General features: G+C 42.1%; 1 protein-coding gene across 2 annotated transcripts in view; it reads right to left on the minus strand.

Annotated features, from left to right (window-relative positions):
* Positions 1-26561, minus strand: part of LOC146830895 (fibrocystin-L-like) — a 1171295-nt gene that overhangs the window by 208490 nt on the left and 936244 nt on the right. For both annotated transcript variants that reach the window (XM_085605085.1, XM_085605086.1), the window contains exons 67-68: positions 12183-12305; positions 59-170 (exon numbers count right to left, since the gene is read on the minus strand). In XM_085605085.1, the coding sequence (XP_085461211.1) occupies positions 59-170; positions 12183-12305 (235 nt within the window). The remainder of the gene's footprint in view (positions 1-58; positions 171-12182; positions 12306-26561) is intronic.

Here is a 26561-nt window from a genome sequence, read left to right on the forward strand (position 1 = left end):
TTAAGACAATGTTTACTGATTGAACCCCATTGCAATTCCCACTGACAAAGAAGCTCACCCTTTGGTGGTCTTGTGCTGCGGTGAGCACTGCTAAGCTCTATATTCGCATCACTGTTGGTGAGGACATCGGAGCAGTTGAAGTTCGGACTGCTTCCCACAAGGAATGAGTTCTGAAAATAAAAATATTTGTTTGCTAAGTGTCACATAATAGCCGCATGTTACAGAAAAAGAATGCTAAATAAACCTTAGAGAATTTTTGACTTCAAACTATGTATAAAATGCTCTGTCTCAGTGCCCTGACTCTCAATTGCAACTGAATTCATGTTTTTTCATTAAAGTACTGTACATTTTCTTTCACATTTACATTCTCTTTCTCACGCTATTTTTATAAGTACAGAATCTTAGGACACTCTTGCCTTATTTAGAGTTTGTGGATGCTTACTCCGTCAAAACGTGGCAGATATCCCATCCGCCGTATAACAAGTGCCATGTTTGTGGCAGGGTATCCCATCTACCAATATAGCCCAATGTCAGCTGAATAACTAGTGATGCAATTTCAAATGTATTAAATTCCCAAGAACACTGCTGCATGGAACGGTTGCTTTGACTCCCACCCTGTGGAGAATCATAGAAGTATCACGAAATGACTAACTGGGACTGCTCGCAATCTATATGAAGCTGTTGGGCGAAGTCCTTTCTAAATATTGATAAACAACAAGGTCCAAACAAGAAGAAGCTGTTGAACATGAAGGGTTAAGAGGCCCCTTCAGATAAAAATGGGGGTGGGGCGATACGTCCTCCTGGTATAACTCAGTTCAACAATAAAGTATCCCGCCAAGGGTTATGGGGATTGTGGTATATAACACACAAAATACGGACTGGAGGGGTTGGTCACTCCGCGTGGGTATGCTAGCTCCACATGACTAGTGCGGGGAAGGAAAAAATTCCTTTTTTATATATAACCCTCACACATTCTAATAGTGTCATGCTTCATCATCGGGTTCACCCTGACTCCTAAAGTTCAGGGTGGGCTCAACCGTGTTTCAGGGAGCACTTAGAAATAGAGGGTGGCCAGGGGGTTTAACTAGAGATAAAAAAAATCCCTCACCCTCTCCTGGGTATCCCTTTATTCATGGAGAAGGTGGGGAAGACTAAGATAAGGTAAGTGGGTAATATGGACTATTATGGTCCTATGACCCTAGATTTTTAGACAAACATGTTTCAGCCCTGCACCAAGGCCTGACAGGGTCCAGGGGTTTTCATCAGGGTATCAAATCATTACCTCCCTGGTAGTTAGGTCAAAGAGGCAACTGGCAGAGTAATATCATGCACTAGTACAAGGGCAGTGCTAATACTTGCCCGTCGATTGTCTTTGTGTCGCGTCACCCACACTTTATGGGTATCAATGTCCCAGGAGCGGGGGTTAGGCTCCCTTTAGCCACACATTCGTCAAGAGTGGCCCCGGCTACTTGCCTAAACTGTCCTCTGTCGATCAAGGCCTGAAACTTCAGCATCTTACCTTTGTAGCAATGAACCCCTCTCCATGTCCAGCTTGAAGCTGGTCTTCCCACTACCCCATCAATGAGTGCTTCTTGCATAAAACTGGACTAAAAGTGAAAGGTAAACTTTCCAGCAGGGCAGACCTGGTTCCTGTATCTGACCCGTCCTCCATCACTGTCAGGCTGAGTTTTTGACTTTGACCCAGTCAAGCACAACCAGATATGGGATTTTTCTTGTTTTGTATTTTCATTTTATTATTGTTTGTGTGCTGCATAAATACTTTACACATTGCCTCTAAGCTAAGTTTGACTATCTAGCTGTATTGTACCAGCGAGTTAAACACAGATTTATTTATTGAGTTTTGTGGTTCACTCTGATAAGGATTGTGTTTACTTGATTGGAGATCTTACCCCTCTCACCTAATAACCCAATTTCTCACAGAAGCATGGCTTGAAGGATGATTCACAAGGGAAAGTGTTCCTAGACGTGTCTTGAGCAAACAAGAAATAAATTCAACAGCAGTAATAGTGCATTCTGCAACAAAGGGCAGTGACACCAGCTATCAGATGGCTACCATCTGGAAGCACTAGTGATTTCTATATTTTTTCAATCTGTAAATTAGAGATAAAAGATTTTTTGCCACATCCAAAGGTATGGAGCATTTTATTTCTAATACATTTAGTAAAGGTTTTGGCAAATGGTTGAGGAACAAAAGAATGCATTGAAGAGCTACGGAAAGGTTGGATTGATGGTCATTTTCAATTCTTAATCAAGTTATTAACAATATGGGACTTAAAATACTGATTTGTTCATATGTTTTGTAGATTTTGTTAATGTTTGAAGGTGTGTGTTCATGGATCTGAGAGGGACTCACTGCACCCAATCAGCCCCATGAAAGCACACCATCCGAATCATCCTTTGGTGAATTATGGCTCAGGCTGCAGAATTCAGTTTTGGCCTGTTCTGTTATACATCGAGGGGTGCTGTTGTAGGGCTGAATCATAGTTGGTTCTCATTATTTGCTAATATGCCAGTGAGGAAATTTAAGGGTTTCTTACCTATAAGGAGAGTCAACTGCTCTCTTAACTGGTATAGTTGTTGGTAGGGTTGTAGTAAGTTATTGTTGTCAAGGTTGAGATTGCAACTATCAATATAAGTTAATACTCAGGGACGAGTAAAAGTGTAGATGAGCAAGGCTCTTATCCTACTGGAAGGTATAAAGTTGTGTTACATCTTACTGATTGTATTGTGTCATGTATGTTTTTTATGCCTCTCGTCTCATGTGGCAGAGACAAGCAGAAGCTGCAGGGTTGTTTTAGTGAGATTATTCTGATGCTGAACCAAGACCAAAAGCGAGTAATTTTTATCTTGCAACTCCCTCTCATAAGGGATTAGAGAGAACAACCTCCTGACAGGCATACAGCTTTCTGGATAGACTGTGGAAAATATTTCTTAAGCTACACAGGAGAAAAAACAAGGTCAATTAAGGTCATACTGTGCTATCAAAAATGGTTTGTAAGGAACATGTCTGTAAAACCTCCAATAAACCTTATCGTAACATGTGATTTAAACAAAGATGGTTAGTCGAGCAAATGTAAAAATGCTAAAAGGGCAGACAAATCACTTTTAATAGTGTTCAATGCAAGGCAGTCCTGGGACAATGACAAAACAAACAATAAAACAACTGACAGTTTCACTTGTGAAGGGTCTGTCTTGCAGACTCCACACCAGGCCACACATTTATCCCAGTGCCTGGTGTAAATGGACTTCATTGAATGGCACCTGGCAGCAAGGTTGACATCATTATCTTTGGGTGGCGATCAAATACAGAGACCTGCCCGTGCTCAATATCCATGCATGGAGGTGTTGATAGCGCAGGCTTGGGTGAAGGACTTGGCCCTGCTGCTGGAACAGAAGATCCTTTTGAAGTGGTAGCTTCATCAAAGAGCAGATGTGCATGCCCAAATTTTTCAGGTACTACACTTTTCTGAATAAATCTGGAGCCTCTAGGTGGACTTGGGCTCAGTCATTCAGAACCCAGTGCAGAAGAGGCAGGGGTGGGAATTCCTACAGGAGTTCTGTATTCCATTTTAGCCGGGACACATTTTCTGGTTGAGTATCTTCATAGAAACATCAATGCTCACAACATTTGATACTGCAAGTTCTCAACTATGGTGAAAAGATCTTGCCAAGGTTTGCCAACTATAGAAAGATGCCTTGCACCATCTCAGGATATAGACAACATTTTTGTAATCTGCCACATGCCACTGACTGAGCTTGCCTACCCTGGCATTCAAAGATCCCACTAGATGGTTCAGGATCCAGGAAATGCCCTGACACATCAGCCAAATCCATAAATGTGCATAGTCTTTTGACACAGGACTCAGGATTTCAATCCAACGGACTTGCTGAAGTATAACATGACAGTGGTACTGTCTATGAGAACCTGCACCAGCCTCTCCTTGATGGATAGCAGGAAGGCCTTCAGCACCACACAAGTGACTCGCAAATCCAACAGACTGATATGGAGCAGGATTTGTGCCAGTGAACACTTCCCTTGTGAAGCCTCAGAACTGCTCTCATCTAGATTCAGGAAAGAGACTGAAACATTGGGATCATAAACTGAATGTCCTGGAATGGCTGGAACAGAGGGAAGGCGCTGGATTACACTCATCCAGGATAGCTCCAATGAAAGGAAGCCTCAGTGAAGGAGTCAAGAGTGAATTTGGCTAATTAATCCTGAACTCTGTCGATGTCTGTAAGTTCGTTATCCTCTGGAGGGGGTCTATGACTTATTTTGGAGAGCCTGCCTCCAACTGCTAGTCATCAAGGTAGGGGGAAACTGGTATCACCTACCTCAGAAAATGGGCAGACACCACTGGCATCACTTTTGGGAACACCTGAGGGTCACTAGTGTGGCTAAGGGAAAATGGTCCCAGCCTACCATGAACGACAAGAAAGGTCTGTGGGGCTGCAGGACGGGTATATAAAAATGCATGCCCTGCAGGTCCAAGGACACCATCTAGTTGCTCAGGTCCAGGAAAAGCAAAATCTGGGCCACATTGAGCATTGTGAACTTGTCCTTCCACAGGAAAGCTTTCAGAGTTGTAAGATCTAAGATGGGCTGATGGCCCCATCCTTCCTTGCCATGAGGAAATAGCTAGAGAACCAACCATCCTTAATTTCCATGTCAGGAACCCTCACAATGGCTGCTTTGTAAAATAAAACTTGCAACTCTTGCAAGAGAATGGACTGGTGTTCCTCTGATATTTGGTCAGAAGTGGGAGGAAAATTCTGAGAGCAGAATTAGAGGGTAGGACATAGCCATGATGAATGATTTAAAGGACACATTTATCAGAGGTGATGGATAGCCACCCTGGGAGAAAGTGCTGGTTCATGCCTCCCACAGGGTGGTTATGCACAACTGATGGTAAGCTAAAGCAACTTGGTGGTTGTTGCCACAGGAGAAGGGGACTGGGAGCACGGATGCATTTGGTGGCCTGAACATTGACTGTCAGATCCACATCCCTGACCTTGAAAGGATTGGCGTAATTGTAGCTGAGGCTAGGAAGACATATATTGCCTTTACCCCAGCCCCTTAAGAGCAGCCTTGGAATTTCCTAAACTGATTAGGAAAGTTTTTGGTTTAGAATTAGGCTGTATTGTAACTGGTTATGCTTCAGTAATTCCATAGCACATCATCAGTCGGGATTGTGCTGAAGTTTTGGGGTCATATGCTGGAACCAGCACCGGATCCTCCCTCTGTGACAGCTGTGTTTGTACTGGTGACGGCAAAGGGCAGACTGACATAGGCTGTGGAGTTATTTTGGGCAGTGGCAAGCTCTGGTCAGAATAGGAACCAAAAAGATACTGTAGCTTCTAAAGGTGCATCCACTATAATAGTAACCATCCCGGGATAGCTAGGCCTGTGACTTTTTTTTGCATTCTGAGATATACAGCTTTACTTTTCAGTCCCAGATTGTTTTTGGGTGTATGAAGGTGCACGTCATATGACTTTAGGTCCTGCCCCAATTCCAAAGACACAAGTTCTACTGGTCAGTAACAACACCTGGTTTCTACAGTCAGTGCATGGTTTGAAACCTGTAGTAGTCTTAAGAGGAGGCATTGCTGACTTTGATCTGCTTTGGAGGGTGCTCCAGATTCCTTCCTCTCGCTCTCTCTCCCTCTCTCTCTCTCTCTTTCTCTCTCTCTACATATATATATATATATATATATATATATATATATATATATATATATACACATATATATATATTCATATATATATATGTGTGTGTGTGTGTGTGTGTGTGTGTGTGTGTGTGTGTGTGTGTGTGTGTGTGTGTGTGTATATATATGTATTCACAGGACCCACCGTACCCCTGTACTCCCACTGGAGGCTCTGGAAACACTCTCACCCACCCCCCGGTACCGTGGTACGATACATGCTTTTTTTGGGGAAGCTTGTGTGGTGTTGCAGTACTATAGTGTGGAAGCTTGTGTGCTGGATAATGTGGGAATACCATGGTATCAGAAAAAAATGTAAACAAAATAAGCGAAAAAGAGAAGCGAACGCAAGGGTTTGATGCACACATCTATCTTGGGAGTCTGCACATGCACACTGGCCCTGCAGACAACCCCCCACTGCACACGGGCAAAGGATGTGTGTAGTGGTGGTTTGCCTGGATTCAAATGGTTATCTGTTGGTCCAATTTCGAATATATAAAAAAAATGAAATCCGCTGGAAAAAAAAAGATGTTTCATTTTTGTTTTGGCATGAGACGTGAAGTAACATTTAAAAACCACTGTAACAGACCATCTACAGTTTAGTCACCTACCTACTATACCCTGCACCCTCCTAATACGCTGCTTATGATCCCACATATTACGTCACTCATGATATGTTAAATGACATCATGTTTTATGTGTTTGATGCAGCAACACGTTTCAGGTAGGTAACTATACTCTAACTGGTGTATTTCAGTGTTTCTTGTGTTTTTTTTAATGGTAGCTCATAATTCATTAATGCGCCTTTCCATAACAACACTATAACTTTTATTTTTCTCAATGAATATAACATATTTGAGTTAAAGTTTTCCATACTTCCCATCACTGTAGGTAACTATTCTGAAGTTTATGACTAACAATAAAGATCTTACAATGAAGGATCAAGCCTTTGCAACTATAATATTTCTGCTGTCTAAGTGAGGAGGAATATGCCCAGAACTGGCTTAACCCATCCATTTCACAGGATTCAAGCTACACCTGATTGACAAGTTCAAAGAGGCTGAAACGTGTGTGGGATCTGTTTGTTGTCCCTCTCAGAAGTGAAGTGGCATCACATTTTGGTCATGGCTGACCATTTAGAGACAGGGGCGAGACTAAAGTTGTTGGATTGCACATGTCTGGCATGGCAATGACAAGCTACAAGATTATGGAATGCAACTAACTCAGAGTAATAAACAGTAGGCTAGAATGATTGAGGCATTTCATACCATCACTTTTTACCTCTTGGAGCAGGTGTCTCCAAGTGAGAGATACACCCATGCATGTCCCCAAAACTTGCTGCGCTGTAGGACTTCAGTTGCATCTTACTGAGGAGGCCAACAAAGTTGGAATGTCTTGGGGTTTTATGGGTCCCATTTCAAATGGGATTAGACAAGAATTTTTGGCAGACTATCACTTTACATCATGGACAAGTTTAAAAAAAACAGTGGAATAAGACACATCCATAGAGTTAACAATGCCTAAGATTGATTAAAGATTGATTAAAGCATTTACAAACAGCACATTTTGAAGTTTCCCTTTGCGTTGGTGAGTGTGCATGCGCAGACTCCCAAGATAGATGTGTCATAGCACTCAATCTGCATCCCAATGATGATGCCCAACTAAGCAAAAACATACAGGATTAATTGTCTTCCCTTTTTGATTGAATGTGGCCCAACAGTTCAAGCTGAACATTTTGTCATGGTACAGACAAGCAAAAAACATGAAAAGGGATGTAGTAAGAGTTATTAATACAGATTGTAGCATGTCCACCTATGACTTTCTGCTCTCTAAATGGAGTTTCCTGATCAGAAGAGGTATGATCTCCAGATGAGGATCACAATTCAAAGTGTCCTAGCAATCAAACTGCATCACACTAATAAGACAACAACAAGCCTGTAGAAAGGGAAGTTGTCTGACAGTTTGGTCTTCACTGGCTATTTTGTGGTGAAGAAAGACTGATTTGCATTTAGTTGGTCCCTGTCTGTAATGGCACATCTGAAATTAAATGTCTGGAATGGCATGAGCGAAGGGTAAATACTAGTGATTTGAATTGCTGCAATCATTTCCAACTATCAATTTATGGTTGTCTCACTAAAAATTGCAAGATGTGGGACTGAGACAGCGATGCAAAAGGACTCAGACGGGACCTCGTTTGTAAGGTTCATCAAGCCTAACACATATTTTGATTGTCTCCCATTGAAGAGAAGCGGGCTAGTAGTTTGTGTTGAGCTGTTCCTTTTTGGATAGGGACCTGATATTCCTAGGATTGGTTCCTGTCTGACCTTCTCATACTCTGTCAATTGGTTCATCTTGGGATAAAGATGATACTAGGAGAGAAGAGGAGACTGGCATTACTTTATCTGTCAAATCTGAGTTGAGTTGATATTTCATACTCTTCAAGAGTAACACAGCTCATACATGCAAATGGAGAAAGCAGAAAAAAACAGCAAATGTATCTTTTCTCCCTCTTTCATGCCTCGTGGAAATGAAGAAAATGCAGCCAATGGTTGGCAGTGAATAGAAAATTTCCACATTATTCTTGAGTACCTATGTTGGAACCTACAACGATCCTTCAAGTGCCTCTGAGAAAATATTCATTTTTTCTCAGGTAAGTAGCTATTGAGCTCTAAAAAATTACACTCTTTTGTGAATCATGAAGAACAAAAATGACCACAACGCAGTGGTGCTGGAACAATTTTCCGAGTGGGGTGCTGAAATCAATGTTACATCACTGAAGTCCTATGGAGTGTGAAAAATCAAAGCCTTACAATAAGAAAATGCGTAGCAAATGAGCCACACCCATTTAGAAAGGCAGTGATAAGGGTGCAGCATGGCACTAGTGGTGCATTTTGTAGCACACTCTACCAAATATATTACTGAAGCATGTTATGTTAACACACTCACATTTACAAACAAACCATTTTACATTAATACTATGTAAGACCTGACAACCTTTTTGCCATCTGTCTTCCTGTTTCTGGATTTCGCTTTTGTTAGCATTAGGTCTCTGTGCACTTTACTGATGCTAATCATTCCTAAAGTGTTTGTTACTCTCTCCCCAAAACATGGTAACACTGGTCTACACCTGATTGACATATTTAATTCAATTTTAAGTTCTTCATACAATGAACTACATGTACCCAGCACCTGTAAATTGAATGCGAATAGTGAGCCTGCAGCACTCATTGTGCCACTGTTGTGTTGACAAGTTGTCCTTGTTTCTTTAAGGACAACTTGTCACTATCTCATGCATGGGCTCAGGCTCTGTTGCCCTTTAAAGTTGGTTCCATGTTCTGGCATTCTCGTCTGCCCTGCTCTAACCGTACAGTTGGGCAGTTAGACGAGAACACCAGGAGGAGCAGTTGTGGGTTTCATTCTTCCATACTAGTATACATAATAAACTACTGTACTCAACCACCACGTCTACCGGATCCTTCATTCAACCGCCCCCCACTAAAGTAGCACTTTAAAACATGTCTCAGGACAGCTATTGTAGCCTTTGTGCAGTTTTAAACTGTTAATTAAACTGCCAATTCAACCAGTCAAAATAATCCTTTTGCCAGGCCTAAATGTATGTGTCTTGTAAAGCGCACTGCTGCCCTGAGGCGTCGTGGCACTGTAGACCGCTGGGGAACCCATCCTGGCTATCCCTGTGAGATGGTCCCTCCAGGGTGAAACCAGGCATCCCTGGCAAATGTGGGGGGCCGTTGTGGAGATGAGGCAAGCTAATGCCCAGAGTTGCCGAGTGTGATCCCTGGTTAGAGTAGGCACCGAAGCAAGAATTATCAAGTCCGCTGGCCCTGGTCCACGACCCTGCCACGTCGGGAATTGAACCCTGGTCCCAAGCCATCCTCTGCTTCCGGGTCTGCTGCCACTAACCAGTGAGCCACACCACTCCACTAGTGGCCTAAACTTCTTTTTTTTGTACACATACGTCACCCTTAGGATTGGCCTTAAACAGCCACAGGGTAGGGTGTAACGTAATTTAAAAGTAGAACATATATTTTTAAGTTTCAGATGTTGGGTAGTGAAAAACTCATAAATTAATTTTTCACTACTGTAAGGCCTACCTCTCGCAAAGGATAACATTTTGCTACCTTATTACATTTAATATGTGCTAACTTTTGATTGGAAACAATTATTTTTGGTTTAAAATTAATTGTAATATAAACCCCTTTTTAATGGTAAAGTCAGATTTTTAAGTCACAATTCTGGAAATGCCACTTTTACAAATGTAACATTTTCTTGTCCTAACCATTTGGTGCCTGCAGCCCATGTTCTGGGTCACATGACTGTGAACAGCTTGGAAGTTTGCCTTCATCTATTCCTCCCAGACAGTGAGACGGAGGGGGACTAGGTGTTGGCACGGTGGGCCATCCTGCCAAGAAGGGTGGGCAGCGCTTGTCCTTGACCCACTTACATTTCAAACAGCTGCCTCCAGCACACTCACAAAGGAACGTGACACCAGTCTTTTGTCAGCCTAGACTACTTGGAGCATGTGCAGGGGAAGCAAGCACCTTTCCAGATTCAGATGTGGGGGTACCCGAGACGTTTCCCCCACTTCAAAAGATGGCATCAGGTATAAATATTGGATCCTCAGACCAGCTCCGAAGGACACTCTTGGACCTGCGGAGGACACAGAAGGACAGCCCTGGATCGCAGAATGACTTCCCTGCTGTTTGAGACCTGCCGTGTACCTCAGAGGATGGCCTTGCTGCTAACAAATGACTGCACTGCTGCCTCAGACCTGCATGCGTAGACTACCAGAGTGACTCCAAAGGCTAGTTGTCTGGCTTCCTGTGTGAGCTACGGGGGCATAACAAGCTGGAGAGAAGTTGAACCCCACATTTGGCCACTGCTGGAATAAGTCCATCCCCCAAATGGTGCCCCTCCAGCCCCGGAACGTTGTTGGTTGTGCTGAAAGTTGGGACGTTGAACATTTTTCACCAAAATGTGGCATGAAGACAGACAGAAGACCAGGACCTACCTGCATACCGATTGGCCCAAGGTGCATCGCCAGTTGAGCTCACTCTGTGGTAGATTTCACTACGTTCTTTACTGGAGCAGCAAATACTATTTAGCAGAACCTCTCGCTGAAGGTATCTGGCCTCGTGGAGCCCTCACGGGCAACAGTCTGCAGCTTCGTCCTACCGGAGATTTTTGACTTAAAAAAAGTGGCAACAAGACTCCATCCAGTGGCTCTCCGATGTTGACACTTCCTTCTTGGACACAACTGAATGCCTTGTCCCGCTGAACTTTACTTATTTAGGAACCTTTCTTCATAAATCTGAAGGTAAGCCGAGCCTAGGCCCAATCCTCCTCTTGTAGCCAATCCCTGCTCCTTTGCAGCTGGTTTTACCTTTTGACTTTGCTCTGGTCTCGTGCAACCAGATACTCGTAGGTTGGGTGCCATTTTTCACCTAAAACTTTCAAAATTCATAACTCCGATTTTACCGATTGGATTAAATTTATTTGGTGCCATTATATTTATTGAAATGTACTCTACTTTTCTTTTGGAGTGGGATTTTTCTTGTGTTTTCACTTTATTACTATTTGTATGCTGAACAAATACTTAACTCAGTGCCTATATGTTCACCCTGACTGCTTTTGTGCCAAGCTACATGAAGGTTAAGCACAGGTTAATTTGGTGACTTTAGTGGTTCACCCTGACAAGGATTGTGGTTGTTGCTTAAGAAGGACCTTCACCCCACTCAATCAGAAAAACTATTTCTTAAAAATGGCCACTAAATTTGCACATTCAGGTTTATTGCTAAAACTATATAGCGAACTAATGATAATGTGTGGAAAAAGGGTTTCAGTGAATATTTATCATTTGTGCATCACCACGCAAATCGTCTTGATTTGTTTCGATACTATTAACTTCTTTCTTTCCATCACATTTCAGAATTAAACATTTGCTTCATTTGTACTTTCCTTCCTTCTGCTATATTTTGAAATATTTGTACAGTTTATTTACAGGAATTTCAGTTTTGATGTGACACCCTACAGCTTTCCTTTCATGCTCCATGTTCCCCAGCAAGATCACTTCACAAAATCCGCTCACTTTGCATTCAAAGAAAAGTGAACATCAATCTCCAGACTAAAAGAATAATCAATAGTTTGTCAGATATAACAGGCATTTGGCCTGAAGATTAAAAAACACAATTTACAGGCATCTTTATTGCCCATTCAACTTCTAAACTCCAGTATTATTATTTTGCGGGTGCTGCAGCATCCTCGCCTCCCCACTTCCAGCGCCCATGACCACATGTAAACAACAAAATATGCGGTAGGGTATCTTTTAAAAAAAGTAGCTATCTGTATTTTTACTTAATCTTCGTTCACGCACGTTGCATCTTTCGGGAACACATTTGCATACAAATAAAACATTAACACAGTACACGTCGTCTCACCTTGATTGCTACTGTTTTGGTTGACCTTGCATGGCTAGTTGCAGAAGGTGTGTAAATGATGGAGAAAATTCCCATTCCGTTGTCCACAAGGCTCACGTGGTTTATCTGCACACTCTGTGTGGTCTGTAAGGCAGCATTCCATGTAAGAAATTAGACACGTGTCAAAGTACATGAGAAAATAGAGGGCAATAACTTGCCAGCTGTTATGCCCACCCAGTTCACCTCTCTCCCCCTTACTCTTAACAGGCACTGCATGGCCTCCGGCTTTACACACGAGAATCTGGAACTTTAATATGACACCCAGAGCACACACACTTCTTTGTAAGTGATCGGTCGTGTACAGTCACAGCACACCGCAGGAACCAGCCAGCACAGTACGTCATCAAAGGAGAAGCCAGAACAGGAATATATTTTGATCGAGTGGGATCAATACAGATGTGACCTCCATGCTTAGAAAGTAGCATCCAGTTGTGGTTGTCGTGTAGCAGCATCCAGTTGTGGTTGTGGTACCAGCGTGCAAAGCTCTAACGCCTCCGCTCAGTGTTTGGAAATCAGGCCCACCGCATGGGGGAGAGAGCGAGTTACTCCCCCCCCCCCCCTTCCCAATGGCTGCAATGGACAATGTGTGACCAGAAATCTGGGATCAATGTCTGCTTCCTGCTGGACCACATTGTGCGACAGTACAAATGCATTACTTTACTGTGCCTCCATTAACTGGAACAAACAGTTGAGAGCACCTTAAACTGCATCTGTTCATGATGTGCGATGAATGAAAACCCCTCTTGAACATGATTTAATAGCCTATGGGGTGCTCGAACTATAAAAAGAATATAGGCCATGTATATGACGAATGACCTGCCTTTTCATTCACGAATGTCATTGCTGTCATATAGAGAGGGGCAGTTCATGAATGTATATAGCTTTGTGTTTAAAAACTATAGTTTCTAGCTAATGCCAGTCAATGTAGTCATTCTGTCTAATGTACTAGAGTGAAGCACTCCCATGTGTAAAAGAAATATACTGTTTTCGAATTGATCAGAGTCGATGTCATACTTTTTCATGACGTTACACTGTTTATATGCCAAATATTCTGATGGCTTGACTCAAACTCCTAGGGAAAAGGCAGGCCCCTTGCCGTCTCTCTGCATTTGCTGAGTTGACCTCCTCTTGCCACACTCTGACGGCTCAAGACCTCGAACTTTCTTCTAGGGAGTAAGATAATTTATCACTGGCGTATGGGGCTCTGAGTATGTGCTCAGGGACTAGCTCCTGGCGTCACTTTCGTTTTTGTGGTGCGCATCTGTCAAGAAGACCACTAGGCCGAACCCACCTACAGAAAGCCTCCCTCTGATACACTGTGCACACGGCAAGCTAGCACTCCAACCCTGGATGTGGCGAAAGAGCACCCCCTGCAGGGCAGTTGACACCACACAGCACGGATGGTTATAGACATTAAAGAGGAAGGGCCCGATTCACAGAACTAACTTAAGACAAAATCCTAACCTTACTACTTTTGGTATTCACAGAAGGCATTTAGTAGTAGTAAAGTTAGGATTTTGTCTTAAGTCTGTCTTATGACTGTCTTAAGTCTGTCTTAAGTTTGGCTTAAGCTTGTCTTAAGTCCGAAGCACCCAGGCCATCTTCAGAGCACCAGACTTTTAGGAGACCTAGACCGGGGTAAGATGATGGTGGTGCGTGAGTGAGGGTTTGTGTACAAATCTCTAAATTGATTTGTAAAAGTTTAATTCTGCTTCTGTTTGCTTTAACGATCATTTAGAAACCATTTAGACAGCTCTGACATGTTTCTAAATTGATTCTTTCTTGTATATGCTGCGTTAGGTTTGCATTTAGAAGGGAAACATTTTTTTTTCTGAGTTTCCATTTCTTTTTTTACTGCCATCGACATATAAATGCAGGCAGTGCGGGTAAATTGTTGGAAGTGTGGCAACGCTGCACCCAGGCCATCTTTGCCCATTCTCAGACACAGACAGACACTCCAGGAGACCAATTAAAGGCCAATACATTATGGTGAAACAATGAGTTCCTGTTTCTGATTACAAAGTGATTCAAAATGCTGTGTGTACTGATGCTACTCTCTTTCCACCTGCCATGAAAAGTGTTCTAGGCAGGTAGTTCCAGGGCAATATTTGTTCTTGAAGTCCAGACTCAAGGAGACTTGAGACAGGGGGTGACGCATATTTGGATGAGAATCATTAGATTCTGATGGAGAAAAGCAATCAGGAATGCTGCTCGTACTCTAACTTTCCTCCCCACACCAGTTATAAAAGAGGCTCCAGTTCAAAAACCACAATTTCTGTGTGGTTTATCTGAAGTTTTACATTTTTATGGACGTTTATTTACTGCTAGTAGGTCTTTGTACACTGTGAGATTGGCATTCAGTGTCACAGTGTGTGGGCTCTGCCCCTAAAACTGTGCTGTAAAATTGGTTTCACTTAATAGGCTTATTTACTTTGCATTAGGTCCAAGGTAGATGGCGCAGTAAATAAACTGGTGGCATGAAAGGTAAATGTCATATGTGGGCTGCACTGTATTTGCACTATATATATAGATATATATAACGCTGGGATAACCTGGAACTGGGCCACAGGAATGAAAACTGCACGAAATGGTGAAATTTTAATGACAGGCTGGGCATTCCGCATGTGCCCACTTGGTGAATAAGGCTGGAATTTTGGCACACAACAACCCCCACATAGGAAATATTATGGTGAGAGACTGCAAATACAAGATGATCCTGAAACGCGCTGAGCCTTTTAATGAATAAAAGCGGAGGTTCCCACAAGCTACCTTCGTCATTTTTGAGGCGTAAGTTTCCAATGGGTTGACCTCACAGGGGCAACTCTTTTTGTGGATTTGAGCGGCTAGCCTACTCCGTGAGGTATGTCCCGCCGTATGAAGGGGACCTGCAGCGCTGGGAGAACCTGGCACTGGGCCACACGAATGGAAACTGCACGAAATGGTGACATTTTAATGACAGACTGGGCATTCCGATTGTGCCAACTTGGTGAATAAGGCTGGAATTTTGGCACACAACAACCCCCACATGGGAAAGATTACGGTGAGAGACTGCAAATACCAGATGCCTACTCGGCAACAGAACACGCCCACAAGGGAGGGACTTGATTTTATGCAGGTGCTTGGCATCGAGTTGCTGTTTGTGTCATTTGCTGTGTGGCTCGTGAGAAAGGGAGTGATCCTGAAACGCGTTGAGCCTTTTAATGAATAAAAGCGGAGTTTCCCACAAGCTACTTTCGTCCTTTTTGAGGCGTAAGTTTCCAATGGGTCGGCCTCACAGGGGCAACTCTTTTTGTGGATTTGAGCGGCTAGCCTACGCCGTGAGGGATGACCCGCCATATGAAGCAGATCTGCAGCGCTGGGAGAACCTGGCACTGGGCCACAGGAATGGAAACTGCACAAAATGTTGAAATTTTAATGACAGACCGGGCATTCCGCTTGTGCCCACTTGGTGAATAAGGCTGGAATTTTGGCACACAACAACCCCCACATGGGAAATATTATGGTGAGAGACTGCAAATACCAGATGCCTACTCGGCAAGAGAACACGCCCACAGGGGCGGAACTTGAATTTATGCAGGTGCTCGGCATCGAGTTGCTGTTTGTATCATTTGCTGTGCGGCTCGTGAGAAAGGGAGTGATCCTGAAACGCGTGGAGCCTTTTAATGAATAAAAGCAGAGTTTCCCACAAGCTGTCTTAGTCATTTTTGAGGCGTAAGTTTCCAATGGGTCGACCTCACAGGGGCAACTCTTTTTGTGGATTATATATATATATATATATATATATATATATATATATATATATATATATATATATATATATATATATATATATATAGGCTGCACTTTATTTCCTGTATTTGCACCAAGGAAGAAATGTTCCTTTACTATGTAAGAAAACATACTTGTCACACTTAAGAGTGCCTTGTAAACCCACAAGGTTCATTCTTAAATATATAAAAGTGTGCCATACTTTAGAATAGGAAAAATATTCCCCATAGTGATAGTCACAAAAAGCTGTTGATCACTGAGGAGAGTATTTGCTATCTTGGCTTAGGAAAATAATAGAATGATCATTAAGAGTTGATTTCTACTTAACTTTATAGTTATATTACATGATGTAAATAGATATTTTGATACCTGTCATGGAAAAATTACTTCTGAAAAGTGTATTTTGTGCTTCTTGAGGGCAAATTAGTTTAGCATTGTTTTAACTCACATCCCTGCGCCAGAGACTGAATAGTTTTTTTGGGCTGGATGGTAACAACCATAGTCCTGAAAGACAATGGCTTGCCATCTGGTAGCAAGATGTTAGGAGAAGGGGTTAACAGTAGCCACTTAGCAGGGATTAGCCATCTGTGGGGAGGATAGGAAAAGAGGGCAACAAATAGGGCAGCTTTCGCAGTTATACTGTAGAAGTGGAAATCTCAAATCAGGCTGTCAGAAACTGGACAAGTTTATCTGCAGAGCAACTCTAAACTATCTGTCTGTGTCCCTAACAGAAGGGAAAACCAGTTCTGAATCCGACAGAGAGGAGGGTACCTAATCTCTATAGGGGAGTGGCTCGAGGGAGGGATGAACATGGCTCCTGCAGTTGGAGTAAGCCTATGGGAGGGTCTTCGGTTTACAGAGAAAGGAAGTTCTGAAACAAGATGTGGAAATTCTGTGAGAAAGTAGACAGGATTCAGTGTAGGACATGCCCCTCCCACTGGCTTGCACACAGGGAAACATTGGTACTGAGCTATCATCTTGCCACAATATTCCTACACCTGAAAAGACAACATCTTGAAGAAAGAAGTCTCTGTCTGAAAGCTGGGTGAAAAAGACTGAAGTCTTTGACTGGGTGCTTTGCCATAGCGTGGGGCAAATCGTGCTGGGTCTGCCGGGTGACATTCGCCTGCCCTGACCTCTGCGGCACTTACTGGATCAGGTAACGAGGTCTGGGGACATCTGCTGCCGGTTTCCTCTGCTGCCGCTGCCTGCTCGGACCGCGCGGCTGTGGAAGGGGGAGACTACAACCCCCAGGAATCCCTGCGGCCGGACGCCGCCTACGCCCACTTAGAGCCCGGTGGCGCTTAAAGGTTCGGAAGAGCTCCCGCGTCGCGGGACGTGCACGGGCAGCGCAGGGAGAAGCATGGGAGAAGGGCGGGACCGTCTTAGGCCGTCAAAGGCCAGAAAAGGCTGGGCTGGGCCACCCCTCCAATGCTCGCATTATTTTGGTTATGGCAACCTAAAAACTGTTGAAAGGTATTGACTTGGCTAAAGTGGCTATTTGCACCATATTTTACTTGAGCTGAGGATAGAGCATTGGCTTTACTGTAAAATGGCAAGGAGACAGGCAAACAAACCCTTGATGGACAAAACGTGCAACACCATAGACACATATTTAGTTAAAGCTGTTAGTGCTTTATCAGAAGAGATTAACCGTACGGAGAGATGTTTGTCCACAGGGCTTAGTATTGCGCTCAGTGATAAGATTAGTGACAAATTAATCTTGATTAATGAAGAAAGAGCAAGTACCCCTGAGTTACCCCCAATTGCAAGAGATGGCTCTGATTATGCTGAGGGCTTGAATGATATTGTAGATGAGCACTCTCGTATCTCTAACACACCCACACTATCTGTACTGATTGCTTCCCCCAATGTTTCTCCTCCTCCTCTGCCTAAAACCATCGGGCAGAAAAAGAAAACAATTGGTCAGGGAAACTCTAAGATTAAGAAAGATAAGAGATACCCTACACGGGGGGCCCAGTAAATACTAATAAAATGTAGCCCCCGGAAATGTGTTGAATGTAACATCTGTAGAAGTTATTTTTGATAAATTAATCGTACTACTTAGTCCACTCCATGACAGAATAGATAATATAGCTAAGGAAGTTCATAAACTAAATGGAAGCTTTGAGAAAGTGTATGCAAGAATGGAGAAGGGCAACCTGAGGGCAGATATCTGTAGGGAGGATTTAACCTTGGCCATTGACAGTAGTAGTAATCCCCCAATACCTAATGTAATTAATCATACAAGAGAGAATATCTGTAGGAGACCAAACTTATAGCCTAGTTTTAAAGGAAAATTTAATGCAGAGTAGAACTAAGCATGCTACCTTTTTAAATTGTGGTAAAGACCAAAGGGAGAAACCAACTGCAGGGGTTAGAAATCCCCCGGCAATAGACATCAATAGAGTAGATAACATAGATTTTATACTCTTTAAAACAAATAAAGCGCCTTTCTCTATTGATTTGCCCCCTGAGTGTGGGGCATATGTGGCAGTCTTAGAGAATGTACCTAAGTTAGGGAAGGACCAGTGGGAAAATTATGATGCACTCAAAAACAAAACACTACATTGGTTGACTAACAACTGTGGTTTCCCGTTGTCGGGGGCCAACCAGGTATTGTTAACACAATGGGTAGGATGGATCGGCCCTCTCAAGAAAAAGTTTGAGGGAGATTGTATTATTATTAATTTTAAGTCCCCCGGTTGGGCCAGGAATACTTTAGCGAATGCTCCACCACCATCCCCCCGAGAGTATAACATGACTCTCTTGCCACTAGGATATTTCTATAGGCACCTAATGTTGAGCAGGAATCAGGGTAACTTAACTCACAACTAACCCTGGGCGTAGTTCGCGAAGTAGCGCTTCGCGTAGCTACGCAAAGTGCACTGCGAGCTACGCGTAGCACTTCGCGAACTGCGTAGTACCCTGTTTGCACTGTGAAAGATGTCGTTTTCAATGATTGCACAGTGCGGACAAGCAACCGGCACTGTGCAATCATTGAAAACGGCATCTTGCACAGTGCGAGCTGTAGTTTTCTGCTGCTCGAGTAGATTTTTACTCGAGCGCAGCTTTCTCAACACTAACTGGTAGTTTCTCATCGCGAGCGGTCGCGAGCATACGCGACCACTCGCAATGAGAAACCTGACCTCCTCGCGTTGGGAATCTCGCCGGGAGGTTTATTTTCCATGCTCGCAATCGCCAACTTGATGTTGCTGATCGCGAACAAGGAAAAAGTCTCGCCGGGATGTCATTTTGTTTGCTCGCGGTCGCCAACTTGACGTTGAGGACCGCGAGCAAGCAAAAAATGACCGTTGCACTACGCAACACTACACTACACGTGTTTGCACTGTGCTACGTGCAATTCGCGTAGTGCGAAGTAGCGCACAGTTCGCAAACTACGCGAGCGTAGCGTAGCGTACTGCTTTGCCCAGGCTTACTCACAACCCCAATTCTATTAACCAGGCACTATCATTAGCGCAACCACCATCTTGTATAAATGTTCCTTTACATAACAGATATCAGGCACTAAGTTCTTTGGAAGATAATGACTGACTTATGTTAGTTGATGGAGCAGTGCAGAAATTCAACTCAATAGGGAACGAGGATGCCATAGTTCAAGGAGCATCATTAGAGGTTGGGCTGTCATTTTCTTTGCCCATTGTACAAGAAGTTTATAACAAGTCTTATTGTATTATGGATGTAAATATAGACAGAGAAATAATTTGGGAGGGGCAGTTAGAAACTGAGATGAGAGCAAGTGCTGTAATATTAGAGCCTTTACTTAAGGAGAGTCCAAATAATAATGTACACTTAAGGAGTAGGCCTGTTATAGTTGGTGCAAATGAAGGATATATAATTGTGACATGGAACGTAGCAGGTCTTAAAAGGAAATTAGATACGCCGTTCTGGAAAGACTTCATTACCTCTAATTATGATATAATCTGTTTACAAGAGACATGGCATAGAGATCAATTTCTGTAGAGGGATATACCTCAAAATGGATTAATGCTATTGATTCTATGTCAGGAAGGGCTAAGGGTGGTCTTCTGATTCTCGTCTCTAATAAACTTGTGGAATGTAAAATTAAAAGTTGTATAACAATAGACTATCACTGCCAGCTTATGAGGCTTCAATTCCATAAGGGTAAAGATTTGCTTTAGTTAATTATTACAATAACATTTTTAATAGGGGGAGTGTAATTTATAAACTGGAAAAAGAAATTGAGAGGGCATTGTTAGAGCCAAATACACAAGCTATTATCCTTTGGGTCGGCGATTTTAACATCCAAGTGTGCCCGCTGGCCCAAACTAAAATATGTGGGTTTATGAAAGGTCATAACGTGGAGGATAATACTGGCCATATGCATTTCCCACATGGTGAATATGGTACAGCACTAAACTCTTTAATAGCTAAGTTCGATCTTGAACTTTTGAGTTGTACCATGACCAGTAATAATATGAAATGCCCAACTTTTACCAGCAGGAATGCCGCTACTACTATTGATCATGTTTTGATTTCGTGCAATAGTGACTATGCGAATTTATGGATTACAGAACAGGTTTTTAGTGATCACAACAGCATTTCGTTATCATTATTATGCTGGGGGAAAAGACAACCAAATAACACTAAGAGTATTATTAATATTACTCCCACAAGAGCAAATGGCACGAGGATTAAATGGACGGGTGTTGACCACCAAAAAATACAAAAGGAAGTGATTGTTAAATGAAGACGGGAAATAGGTCACTGTCTTAGCAAAGAGTTAAATTCAATGCTCTTGATTCCTAGCTTCCTTAAAATAACTAAGATTATAGAAGGACGTTTTACCAAGAATCACAGTGCAACAAAAAAAGTACACGCAGGATGGTTCGATAGGAATTGTACTCAGGCTCTACATAGTTTGAAGTTAGCATTAGGAACTAAGCCACGTAATAAAATACACATACAAGAATTACGTTTTAAATATAAACGGACTATTGAAGTCCGTAAAAGGGAATTGCAAGGCGAAGCATGGGACAAACTCAGTTTAGCTGCAGCCACTAATAATAGCAAACTATTCTGGGAGACAGTAAATTGTCATTTTTAAAAGGATGATTGCCAGCCAGAACTAACCTCGCATGTAAATTGTAATGTCTGGATCGAATATTGTACCAATATTTTTAATCCAGATAGGATTGATAACAGTTCCCCCTTTGATTCTACCTGGCCCGTTTTACCCCTATCGATAAATATTGAAGAAGTATATGTAGGACTAGCGGATAGTAAAGGAGGTAAAGCCCCAGGGCCGGATGGGGTCCCTATTGATATGTACAAGAATTAAATTAATTTATGGGCCCCGATTTTAACTAGGATTTTTAATGTTGCTGTAGAAGACCACTTTCCGCCGTCTTGGGGACACTCACTAATTATCCCCCTTTTTAAAAAAGGTTCCAAATCAGAAGCCTGCAATTACCGGCCAATATCGTTACTAGACTCTTCCATTAAGGTAATGAGCAGGATTCTGTTGAAAAGGCTCGAATCCTGGGCCTCAGATAACAAAATCCTCTCAAAAGCCCAATATGGGTTCAGGAAGGGCTTAGGTACATTGGAACAGTGCGTCAACCTTGATCTTCTTATCAGCAAGTATACATTAGTGAAAGGGGGTAACCTGTTCTTATGTTTTGCTGACTTAAGTAGCGCTTTCGACCTTGTGGACCATTCCATACTGTGGCGTATACTACTGGATACTGGTGCCCCAAAAGAAATTGTTTATTTTTTGGCAAGACTTTATGAACGTCTATCCAGTAAAGTGCGCTATGGCACCGCAGGCGAATGTACCCCGCTTTTTAACGTTAAAAGGGGCATCCGACAGGGTTGCGTTTTGGCCCCACTTTTGTTTTCATTGTTTATTGACCAAGTGGATGCAACCCTAAAACAGATATCTGCAGATGCCCCTCTGATAGATGGCCAGGTTGTCCCAATTTTCTTATATGCAGACAATGCGGTTTTATTGTCACGTACTCCAATAGGCCTACAGCGTCTTATTAATAATTTTATAATGTTTATTAATTGCAGAAAACTTTTAATTAACAAATCTAAGACATTTGTTATAACATGTGGGAAAAAAACACCTAAACCAAGCAAGGCCTTTTTTCTGGAGGGTACAAAAATGCACTTGGTTAAATCTTTTTGTTATCTTGGCGTAACCTTCGCAGGAAATGGGAAATGGTTATGCGAATATGATAACATACAACATAAAATGAGTAGAACTACCAATAGTATTTTCAGATTTTTAACCAAAGTGGGAGCCAGAAGAATTAAAGATATGGTTGCCATTTATAATGCTAGGTGTGTATCTTCTGCCCTCTATGGTGCAGGCATTTGGGGGAACCATTCTGAGAAGTCACTACAGCAAGACGAAAACACTTTTCTTAAATGCTTGCTGAGTGTTCCCCCTTCGGCCTCTATAGATTTGATACATCAGGAAGTGGGACTCAACTATATCTCAGATTTAGCCGCCTTACGTCCTCTTCTATTATGGCGCTCTATTTGGTTGAAAGAGGAAACGTTATTTACACAACGTATTATTAGAGACTGTCTGAAGTTGGACCATTGTCCTCGTATACCTTGGTTAAGTTTTATTCATTACTGGTATAGACTTTTGTTTAATTGTAATATCAACATAGAACCAAAGTATATGGCTTTAATTTCGAAAAGGGAGATTAAAGAAACCTTCTTAGACTATAAAGGGGTGGTACGAGAGAGATTAATTGGCAAACAACCCACTCTGATATACTACCAACAATTAAATCTTAAAGCTGGTTGTCTGACTGATGTAACGAAATCCTCCCATCCTTTTGTCCTGACACGTTTAAGGCTAGGGATTGTTCATCACCTTGTGGCTTTCCCGATTATGAAAAAAAGCACCAGCTCTGTGTGCCCATTCGAAAATATGTCTAAGCAAAGTTGTCGCCATTTTTTAATGTTTTGTCAATTTTATCTTTTATTAAGGAAATTTTACTTGAAACCCTTGTATAATATTTGGTCCATTAAAAATGCTATGAGGTTAGTTTCCACTCTGGAAAGCCTGGATGTTTGCTTTTATGTGGCATCTTACATTTTAAAAATCCATCATTCTTTAAGTTTGGTGCATTGAATATAGTGGTTAAGGCATTTCTGTACGTTTTCTGCATAATTTGCACAGAATTGAATACAGCTGACATGTGTCACTTTATAGTAGCCAAAATAGGATCATAGCTGGCATATGACACTTTATAGCGTTATTTGCACATAATGTACAATGTTAGCACATGTCACTTTTTGTAAAATTTGTAGGTATTTCACTGTGTATTTTATTTTGAGAATGTTGCAGAGGCTGTTATAATGTATAATGTTTTCTTCCTTTTTTTCTTTTGTTGTTTTTGTTGTTGCTTATATGGTTGTTATTACAAACCGAATAAAGCTTTTGAACTTGAGACTGAAGGAGTCCTGACTCCTGCTGGCACCAATGGAGCCGAGAAACTCTCTAAAGGTCAAGTGGTTTACTTTCTATTGCCTGCAACGGGAATATAAAAAGCAGATGAACTTCTGACTCAAAGAAGGCGCCATGCTGGAGAGAGACCTGGCACCTAGAGGCCTGTATTGACAGCATGAGAGCGACTATGAGGAACTTTATCAGCAGTTGAGAAATTTGGGACTCAGTATTTTTTCCACCATGTGAGAAAGAGTCTCTTTTTATGTGGTCGACCCAATTTTTACTGATGCTGCTTGGTTTAACTCAGCACACTGGGGCACTGCTTTCCAGTCCCCAGTGTAAGTGCTCTGATCGATAAAACATAGAAAAAATTGGCAAATGTCTTATTTGCATATTTATCTTATCTTCCCGGGAAGGCCATAGCAAATGGTGTAGTAACTATACCAACTGCATGAACGTTAAACGTCACCTGTGGACTGTAGCATCTATTATGCCATCCATTAGGTTGACCAATAAAACATGATGTTTGATCTAAATGGGTAGCCTGACTGCTGAAACTTTTAAACGTGCAAGTAGACCTGAAAAAATAAATCTTTTTTGACTGGAGCGAAACCAACTTTTCAATTTAAAGCAAACCACTACTAATTAGACCTCGCAGCCCGCAAGACAGGGTGCCGGGTATTTAAAAGTGAAACATGTAAGAATGTAATGTTAGCATGTTCCTACATGCTCCTAGGCACCAAAAGCTATTTTTATTATATAGGTGCTGTGGCATTTTCTATGGAAAACCTCAATTACATTTACATGCAACTTTTGTAACTTTCGTTTAGAATAACCAGAGTCCACTTAATCAATCTATTTTGAAACCCACTTCAATGGAGAAGTTGGCTTTCTGATAAACATGCATGAAAAATGACTTTTTGAAACGTACACGTTTCCTACCTGAAGCGTCGGTAAGCTAATCAGCATGTGTTTTCCTAATCCGCTTTCCTTGCCAGTGCTTCACCCTTGAGTAGGTGTGAAATCTGCTCACAGACCACAGATAATGGCTTGGGCCTTTTGGTGGGATGCCCTGAGCTTATCTCAGGAAGGGTCACTGAGAGGGTATAAGAACTTCATTAACTTGAAACGGACCAGGCTGAAGCCAGACCAATCACAGTTTAGTGTAAAGAAAGACCTACGGAAGAGAGGCCACTACAGGGGCGTAACATAGGCCCCCGCATCCCCCGCGGTGCGGGGGGGCCCGGAGGTGCAGGGGGCCCCCTCAGCACAGTACTCAAGCCTGAGCGCTCTGGAATAATTACGGAGGGAGGGTCCCTCTGTGTACATTGCAGGGGGGCCCCTTAAACGTTCCTTACGCCACTGGCCACTGCTGGAGTGAGTTTCGGTCTCTAAGCACCCTGACATTGAGTATCTGTTTCAAAAAGAGCAAAAGGTTGGGACTTGAAAAATGTTTCGACCTAGAGAACAGGGACTAACCACTATTGCAATTTGTCAATGGCAAAACTTTGTCAAGCTAGAAAATCAAATTAGTCCCACTCACAGCTTTTTGGCTTGTGAAAACTATTTCTGCCAACCCTTACAGCTAAAGAGCCTGGCTTCCAGGCACCCTGTGGACCTACAGCTTCCAGAATTGCCCCTGGATGTTTTCAAGATGCAAAAAAGAGACTAAGGGGTGATTTATAATTTGATAAATGGAGGTTTGGCAGTCAATGTGATGGAGTAATTTAGGTGTCTCAATTTTCTACACCTAACTCAACATATATGTACCTTAGTGATAAATATGTTTTAAAGGCACATAGACATGGTTTCAGGAATAGTAAATCTACCCTTCCCAATAAGCACCTATCTTTTGATATTTTGTCCCTTGATAGTTTGTCCTCGATATTCTTGCAGCATGATATTCAAGGGTTCGATAATAAGTGATACAACCCTCTCTCCAAGATCCTAGGGCCTTATTTACAGTTTGGGGCAGACTTAAAATTCCCAGAATCAAGTAGTAAATGTTAAACAAAGAGTAGACTTCACCCACAGAATGTCATCCACCATATTATCGCTAAGCTTGAAGTAGCTGAGCCAATGGATTTACTACCAAACTCAAAATCAGGCCCTAAAGTATTACTATTCTGCAGAATAAGTGTACATTTTCTCCAAAGTCATTTGGTATATTTCTCTAGCAATGAAGAGAAATGGGATGGGAACTAACTGATGACATGACCACATACGTTACTTCCATTCTCCACACATTTTACTAGCAGTTTTTCTTTCTACAATTAATCTAGCTCATAGCTTACTTTCTTAATCTTGTTTTAATCTGAGGCTTAACTTGCATTTGAGTCTACAAAGAAATATATCTAATCCATTATCTCATCATTGCAGATAACCTGCTGCACTCTGCTTTGATGATTTGAAACTTAACCAAGTCATACAATCAAAATATTCCCAGCATGTCATTTTATGGAACTAAATATATTGGCATTTAACTGATGCTTTCCAATCCATTAATTCTGCCACTATGTATGTCAAAGTGACCAATTTGGAGTAACTTTTTTCTTTCAACATCCACATTTCAGAAATGAGATTAAAACTCACTTCCCAAATCATATGGGACCTTGCATTTAACAGTCAATTCTACAGGTTCTTAGAGGTGCCATCACAAGCTCAGCCTCTCCAGTTTTTCAAATCTAACTCTTTCTTTGGCAAGTAGGCTTTTATTTCCCCACTTCATACAGTTCTATCTAGCTCAACCATGAACCTACAATATTGCTTTTTAGGCCTGACAAATGTATTGTTTCAACTATTCCAATGCTTCATTGACTGTTTTCAGTTTTCATTTGCCTGGTACCCTCAACCACTTTATAAGCCCCCTACATTCCCTATCATCATTCTTTATTTATATGCCCAAAAAGTAATGTAGTTCCTTCCTCTGTGGATTTGGCAGTGCATTTTTGCATGTGTGCCTGTGCACTCCTCCTAGATTGCTTAATGTTTTCCTTCCTTCTTTAAATAAACGTTTACCTCTACCTATTGGAGTTAGCACCTGGATTGCTGGCCTTTGCATATGTACGCCATTTTGCAATCTTTCTTCAGTATACATATTTTGTACTGCTATTATT

The sequence above is a fragment of the Triturus cristatus genome, chromosome 5_1, assembly GCF_964204655.1.
Source record: "Triturus cristatus chromosome 5_1, aTriCri1.1, whole genome shotgun sequence".
Taxonomy (NCBI): domain Eukaryota; kingdom Metazoa; phylum Chordata; class Amphibia; order Caudata; family Salamandridae; genus Triturus; species Triturus cristatus.